Source organism: Penaeus chinensis, chromosome 24, assembly GCF_019202785.1.
Source record: "Penaeus chinensis breed Huanghai No. 1 chromosome 24, ASM1920278v2, whole genome shotgun sequence".
Taxonomy (NCBI): Eukaryota; Metazoa; Arthropoda; class Malacostraca; order Decapoda; family Penaeidae; genus Penaeus; species Penaeus chinensis.
The window spans coordinates 32,729,540-32,737,039 of NC_061842.1; the positions used below are offsets into that span (position 1 = coordinate 32,729,540).

Consider the following 7,500-nt stretch of genomic DNA (forward strand, 5'->3'; position numbering starts at 1 on the left):
GTTCAGCATAATAGTGCAGACCCACAATGTTTGGGGGAAAAAATGCCACCGTTTGGATATAATAACATTAGCTTTTCGTTAATATACACAGCCGTTTCGCATATATAGAATACTGTAATCTTGTTGATTAATCCAAGCATTCGCCATTTTGGTTGCAAACTGAATTGCCAAAGGGATACAGTTCGTTGCACAATTTTCGATACAAATAGCATTGTCCTGTCAAGTGAATATAACCCACTGCCCTATCCATTTGCGCGCTACAAAGGGGATTTCGCGGGTGCATTTATCGAAATATTGTCACAGATATCGTGGATTTAACAATCTCCACGAAAAAAGGGGAAAACAAAGAGCATTTCAACGTCACGGGTACACCACGTTCTCTGCCCCCCGAAAACGGCACCTCTTTGGCACCTTGATTCCTGCCGCTTTTCAACGCCGTGGGTGCCTTCCCCACTCCCCCTCCCCCCTCACACCTCCCCGCGTCCGGCCTCCATTTCGATCTCGATTCCTGGCGCATTTCCAGGGCAAGGGCGCAGCGGCGGGACCCTTCACCGCGGCGCATTCCAGCACACGGAGTAAAATTCTCCTGCAGAAGCATGGAGAGTCAAGGTGGTGGCGGGAGCGGCTCTACCTGCCCCCCCCCCCCCCCCACAAAAACACAAATACACTCCTACACACACCTACACACGCAGACAGACAGACAGATAGAATCACAAACACAAACGCATGCACACGGCCGCCCTAGCTTAGCCGCGTGCCCCCCTCCAATTTGCAGGCCGCCCGTGTGGCCCTGTTTTCACGCCCACTTCCTCCGCCACCCGTGAATGAACGCTGGAAAGTAGCGCGCAGCTCACACTCCATGCTTTTTCCATCACGTTTTATTTAAAGGCTAATTGTCGGCGGGCTAGCACGGCCGGCGCCCGATTTCACTGCCGCTCCTGAGGGAGGCGCTGACACGGAACATTGCTTACCATGAGTCGCGGAGGTGCGCCCTCATCTTCGCTGCACCTGGGTCCTTCTGCACCGCTCCGCCCGCTGCGTCTCTCCCCTCAGCGTGACAGGATGAGCGTAGGGGCGAGTGTGTGTCCTGAGGGTGCGTCGGCTCGCCCCTCGTCCACGCAGTGGGGCTGAGGCGTCCTGGCTAGGCCTCGAAGGCAGCAGACGCAGCCAGGGGGCGTGGGGGCCTTCAACCCCTCCCTCCGGTGACGAATCCCCCCCTTTCCGACCGTCCACGGGGAAAGGAGAGAGGGCGAGAGAGAGGTTCCTCCTCCGGCTCGCGGCTGCACCATATGTACCCGTAAGCCCTCTCCGTCTCCCAGCACTCACGCTTATCTTGCAACACTTCTCAAAGCACGAAACAGAGGCCGTTCAGCCCCGCCGTGGAACACTGCCTTGCACGTCACACACACCTAGCGGAGAGAGCGCCGAGCTGCATCCGCCCACCACCACGGTTAGTCTCACACTGAGCTGGCTGGCTGACCCGCCGCCGCAGCCGCCGCTACAATAACAAACCCGCACACATGTGCCGCCACACTGCGCTACGGTTGACAACTTCACCATTCCAAACAATTTGTCCAGAAAGTGTAACAGGCCCTTGGAGTGCGGGAAATCCATCTCCCTGCTCGCGAGGCCCGCCGGCCGACCGCGTCCCTCCTCACGCACACATCAAAAATCAATCCCGAAACCTTCCACGAATGTGGCGCTGCCGGGGAGGCCGTGAGCGGACGCCGTGCCAACGGACGAGTGCGCGACACAGAGAAAGCTGATTGTTTGGGCAGATTTGTTGCCGGTTTGTCGGCCTCCACGCCGGGCCTCGCGACTCGCCGCTATGAGTCGGGATCGCCGCCGCCAGAGACGCGCGCCCGACATCACGCTACGCTACTTCTAGGTCTCTCCGGATATAATGGCTTTCTACTACGACTGATTGCACGGATGAGTACTCGAGGAGTTTTTACTAGCGCACCTACAATAAGCCATGGCTGATTCGCGCACACGCACACGCACACCACACACACACACACACACACACACACACACACACACACAAAAACACACACACACACACACACACACACACACACACACACACACACACACACACACACACACACACACACACACACACATGCACTCACGCACGCACACCCACACCCACACACATACACACACACACACACACACACACACACACACACACACACACACACACACACATACACACACACACACACACACACACACACACACACACATATACACACGCACACACTCTCTTTCAAAAAGCCGTAAAACACACATAACCACTGCTATCGTGCGCACCACCGGAGCACACCATCAATCCTTGCCTTCCAACCACATACCGCCACATGCCAACCTATTCTCCCCCTCCCCTCCCCCCTCTCCAACACAAACCCCCTTTTCCCAACGGCGGCGAAAACGGCAGCGCCTGCGAGGGTGTGAGGCAGTGCGAAGAACCGAGACGTCGCTCACCCTCCATCCCGAAGGACATCGCCCGGACGCCAAGAGCCACAGATATAACGCCCCCCACCCCCCGATGGACGCATGAGGCACCGGGGGGGGGGATGAAGGGGGGGGATAGGAAAAAAAAGGGGGGGGAGGGAAAGAGGAAGAAGAAAGGGGAAGAAGAAAGTGGAAGGGGGAATAGAAGGGAGGGGGAGGGAACGGGAGAAGGTGGAAGGAAGAGAGGAGGGAGGGAAAAGGGAAAAGGGAAAGGGAAGGGGCAAAGGTGGCTGTAGGGGGGAGGAGGAGAGGGTGGAGATGAAGATGGACGTGATGAAAGAAGATGAAAAAAAAATATATATGAGAAGAATGAGAGGAAGAGGAGTCGAACCGGAGGAGAGCGATGAGAAGGAGAAAGAAGAGGAAAACGAAGAGGAAGATGACAAGGAAGGTGAGTAGACACATAATGCGGGGGAGGGGAGGGTGGGGGCCCACATCCCGCCCTCGTCGCCACGCCACACGACCCCTTCCCCCTCCAACGACCCCTCGGAAACCTTCCACACGCCCACGGAACGACCGCCTCGCAGGGTGGGCTGATAACACACGCGGTGGCTCGCTGAGGGCGGGGAGGCAACTCGACACCACACGCGCACCGTCGCCTCCCCTCTCCCGGTCCTCTCCCAAACTCTTCCCGTCTACCCTCTCTTTCCCCTCTTCCCCGACTCTCCCCTCTTCCCTAACTTTCTTCCCCTCTTACCCAACCCCCTCTCCCCTCTTCCTCAAGCCACTCCTCCTCTTCCTTCCCCCTCCTTTTCGCCCAGCCTCTCTCCTTATCCCTTTCCTCATTCCCCAACCCCTCTCCTTCCAGTCCCCTCCCTTCCCCAACTCCCTCCCCTCTTTCCCTCCCTCCTTTCCTCCCCCCCCTCCCCCCTCCCCCTCCTCCCTAAGGCCGCCATGAGCATCGTCACGTGCTGGTCGCGGCGGCAGAGGCCTTTCCCTTCGCCTAGACTTTCAATTTACGCTTTAATTAGACATTTTTTCCTTTTTTTTCCAATTCTCTCCACTTCCCGTTCAACCCTTTCTCCCCCTATTCATTCTCTTCGTCTGTCTGTGCTCTCTCTCTCTCTCTATCAGTCTCTCTCTCCTCTCACTCTCTCACTCTCTCACTCTCTCATTCTCTCTTTCTCCTATTCTTATTCTTAATTCTCATTTCCTCCTTTTCTCATTCTCTCATTCTGATGCTTCATTTTCTCCCTCTCAAATATGCTGTACTTTCTCTTCCTCTTTGCCTTAATCTCTCCATTCCTTTCCTTTCTCTCACGACCCGTGTCTCTCCCTTTCCCTCTCCCTCTCCCTGTCTGTCTGTCTGTCTGTCTGTCTGTCTGTCTGTCTGTCTGTCTGTCTGTCTATATATCTATCTATCTATCTATCCCTCTCTCTCCTCTCTCTCTCTCTCTCTCTCTCTCTCGCTCTCTTCCACTCTCTCCATCTCTCCAATCTCTCTCTCTAAATCTCCTCCACTCTCTCTCCCTTCTCTCCTGCTTCCTCTCTCTCTCTCTCTCTCTTTCGCCATTTTTCCTTCCCTTGAAGCAACTTTCCCTCCCGATTCGAGTCTTATTCTTGCAAACCGATTTCATCATCTTTCGTATTGCTTTCTTATTTCCATTCTCCACCACTTTCCTTCCTCTGTTTCTTCGTCGGTCTGTTCGTTCCCGTGCCTTTTTCGCTTTCCTCCTGTTTTATCCATTTTTTTTTTCTTTCCCACTTATTTCGATCTGTTTTGTGTTTCTGTTTTTTTTTTATTTCGCAATATCTGGTTGTGTCCTTTCGTTTCTTCCTTATCTCCCTTCCTTTGCTCTTCCCTTCGCATATCAATTCATTCTCAACCTATCCGCTTCTTTACATATTCCTTTTCTCACGTATTCTTCCTCCGTTTCTTCGTACATCCGTTCGTCCGCCCTCCCTCCAGCCTCCAGCACTCCCCTCCCCCTCCTCTCCCTCCCCGTCCCTCCCCCTCCCCTTCTTCCTCCCTCATCTTTTCTTCCCCTCCCTCCCCTTTCCTCCTCTTTCCTCCCTCCCTCCCCTCCCTCCCTCCTTCCCCCTCCCTTCCCTCCTCCCCCCCCTTCGCCTCCTCCTTCGCCTGTTCTCTGATCTCGTTCCTGTCCAACGTCCCTCCCCTCAGAAACGGGGGAGGGGGGGGCGGGGGGCGAGCCACATCCTCCCTATTGTAAGGTTGCACTGGCGAGATCCGAGGCTGGTGTGGGCTTCTCTCTACCTTCCTCCTCCTTCCTTTCTCTTTCTCTTTTCTCTCTTCTTCTTCCTCTACCACTCCTTCACTTCTTTTCTTCTCTTCTTCTTCTTCTCCCCTCCTCCTCCTCTCCTCCTCTCCTCCTCCACTCCCACTCCTCCTCCTCCTCCTCTTCTTCCACTTCTTTCCTTTCCATCTTGTTCCCTGGTATTCTCTTATCATTTCTTCTCCCTCTTCATTCTCTTCTTATTTACTCTCTTTCTACTCCGTCCTTATTTTCTTTTCTTTTTTCTTTGTCATTACTGTTCCCTCATTTTTCTTCTGCTTCCCCTCTTCCTTCTCGGAGACTTCCCTAATCTCTCCATTATTTCCTTTTATTGAAATAATGTATTAATCTTTTCCCTTACTGTCTTAAATATCATAATAGTTACCTCTGGTTGCTTTCTCTTGCTTTACCCTCACCTTATCTACTCCATCATTATATCTATCTATCTATCTATCTATCTATCTATCTATCTATCTATCTATCTATCTATCTATCTATCTATCTATCTATCTATCAATCTTTCTATCTATTTATCTATCTATCTATCTATATCTTTTTTCTTCCTTTATTCCCCATTTTCCTCTGCTTGCTTTTATCATTTCTTTTCAACTCGTTTTCTTTATTCTGAGACAATAACAATTCCCTCTCTTTCTTAATCCCTTGTCCTTTTCTTCATTCTCCCTCTTACGTATTCATTGCTTTTTTCCAATTCACCCCCCCCCCCCCCGTCTCTTTCTTTCCTTGATTCTCTCTCTATCTCTATCTCTATCTCTATCTCTATCTCTATCTCTCTCTCTCTCCCCCTTTCCCCATCCCTTTCCCGTTCACTATCCCTCTCTCTTTCTCCAACCCCGTCTCTCCTTCCCTTTCTCTCTCTCCTTTTTCCACCCCTTCTTACTCTCCCTTCCCCTCCCTTTCCCTCTTATCCTACCTTTCCCTCTCTCCCTCTCTCTTTCTCTTTCCCTTTCTCATTATCTCTCTCTCTCTTTCATTCTCTCTCTCTCTCTCTCCCTCTCCCTCTCCCTCTCCCTCTCCCTCTCCCTCTCTCTCTCTCCCTCTCCCTCTCCCTCTCCCTCTCCTTCTCCCTCTCCCTTTCCTTCTCCCTCTCCCTCTCCCTCTCCTTCTCCCTCTCCCTCTCCCTCTCCCTCTCCTTCTCCTTCTCCCTCTCCCTCTCCCTCTCCTTCTCCCTCTCTCTCTCCCTCTCCCTCCGTGTAGCGACGAACCCACCCGGCCTCAGCAACAACAGCCTTGTATTGGCTAAAGGAATGTGGCGACGGAGCGCGCTGCGGCGACGTGGCGAAGGGCTCGGAGCTTCGAGCAGAGACCCTACCCTAGCCTACGTACAGCAGCTGTATACCGTGGTATTGTGTCTCCATACCCCGTGCCCCATGCCCAGTGCCCCTCCCTGTGTCTAAATACGGTCTGAACTACAAGTCTAGAAGGCGTTTTAAAGGGAGGAGGAGGGGAGGCAAGGGATGAAGGGGAGAGGAAGAAAGGGAGAGGAGGAGGAGGAAGAGGAGGAGGAGGAGGAGGAGGAAGAGAAGGAGGAGGAAGAAGTAAGAGAAGAAAAAGAAAAGAAGAAGAAGAAGAAGAAGAAGCAGAAGGAAAGAAGTAGAAGAAGAGGGAAAGGAGGAAGAGGAAAAATGGGCGGTGAAGGAGGCGTAGGGGGCAAAGTGAGGATATGAGAAAGGAAAGAGAAAGGGAGGAGGAAAAGAGAGGGAGGCAAAGAGGAGACGATGAGGTGGGGACGTACAGGCTAAACTTCCTGCCTTTTCGTTCCTTATATTTTATCTTTTTTTCTCTCTCTCTCCCTTCGGCCAGCCAAAGCGGATGACGCAACCCATGAATATGTAAACATGGCCACCACGTGACAAGTCTCATGCGGAGTGACATGCGGGCAACCAAAGTATCGGAGGGGCGGTGGCAGGGGAGGGTGTAGGTGGCAGGGGAGGTAGGAGGGTGTAGGTGGCAGGGGAGGTAGGAGGGTGTGGGTGGCAGGGGAGGTAGCAGGGGCGGTGGCAGGGGAGGTAGCAGCAAGGGAAAGGGGTGTATGGGAACGGGATAAAAGAAGGGGAAGAGGTTGGGGAGGGGAAGGGGATAGGAAGAGGAATGGAGAGTGAAGGGGATGAAGGGGAAAAGGGGATAAACAAAGAGAATAAAACAAGGAGGTAGGGGAAGACACAGAGAAAGGGAGCGGGAGCAGGGGAGTAAGAGAAGGGACGGTGCCAGGGGAGTAGGGAAAGGGTGGAGGGCGAGAAGGGGAGGGAGGAGCTTCCCCCTCTCCCTTCCCGTTCCACTGATAAGCCCGCGAAGCCTCAGGGGGACGGAGGAAATTGAAGGGAGAGGGAGAGGAAACAACTCCGAAAAAAAAGGAAATAAAAAGGGAAAATACGGGAAAAATCGATCCTCTTGAGGGAAAGAGGGAAGCGAGGAAGGGAAAAAGAATCGGAAGAGAGAAAGATAAGACTTTTAAATTTTTTTTAATGAGCACATGTAAGAAAACCATCCAAGAACAGGATAGATAAGCGAGACCAGGGTGGCTCACCGACTTACCTGAAAACGACAAAGCAGACGAAGAAGAAGAAGAAGAAGAAGAAGAAGGAGAACAGGAACAAAGAGAACAAAAAAAAGAACACGAAGACTGGAATAAGCGGAGAAGGAAGCAGCGGCCACACGAACGGAGGCCAAATCGGGGGCGTACTCACCTCGAAGGAGATCTCGTCGGAGGCCTGCGCGGTGTACCTCT

The 7,500-nt window shown here is 52.8% G+C and overlaps 1 protein-coding gene across 5 annotated transcripts in view; it reads right to left on the reverse strand.

Annotated features, from left to right (window-relative positions):
- Positions 1–7,500, reverse strand: part of LOC125038339 (GTPase-activating protein CdGAPr-like) — a 71,565-nt gene that overhangs the window by 30,826 nt on the left and 33,239 nt on the right. For 4 of the 5 annotated variants that reach the window (XM_047631811.1, XM_047631810.1, XM_047631812.1 and 1 more), the window contains exon 2: positions 7,460–7,500. This exon is cut by the window's right edge and continues 178 nt beyond it. In XM_047631811.1, coding sequence (XP_047487767.1) covers positions 7,460–7,500 — 41 coding nt within the window. Of the gene's footprint in view, positions 1–971; positions 1,491–7,459 lie in introns of those variants that run through there. The other variant, XM_047631813.1, reaches the window with a different exon arrangement.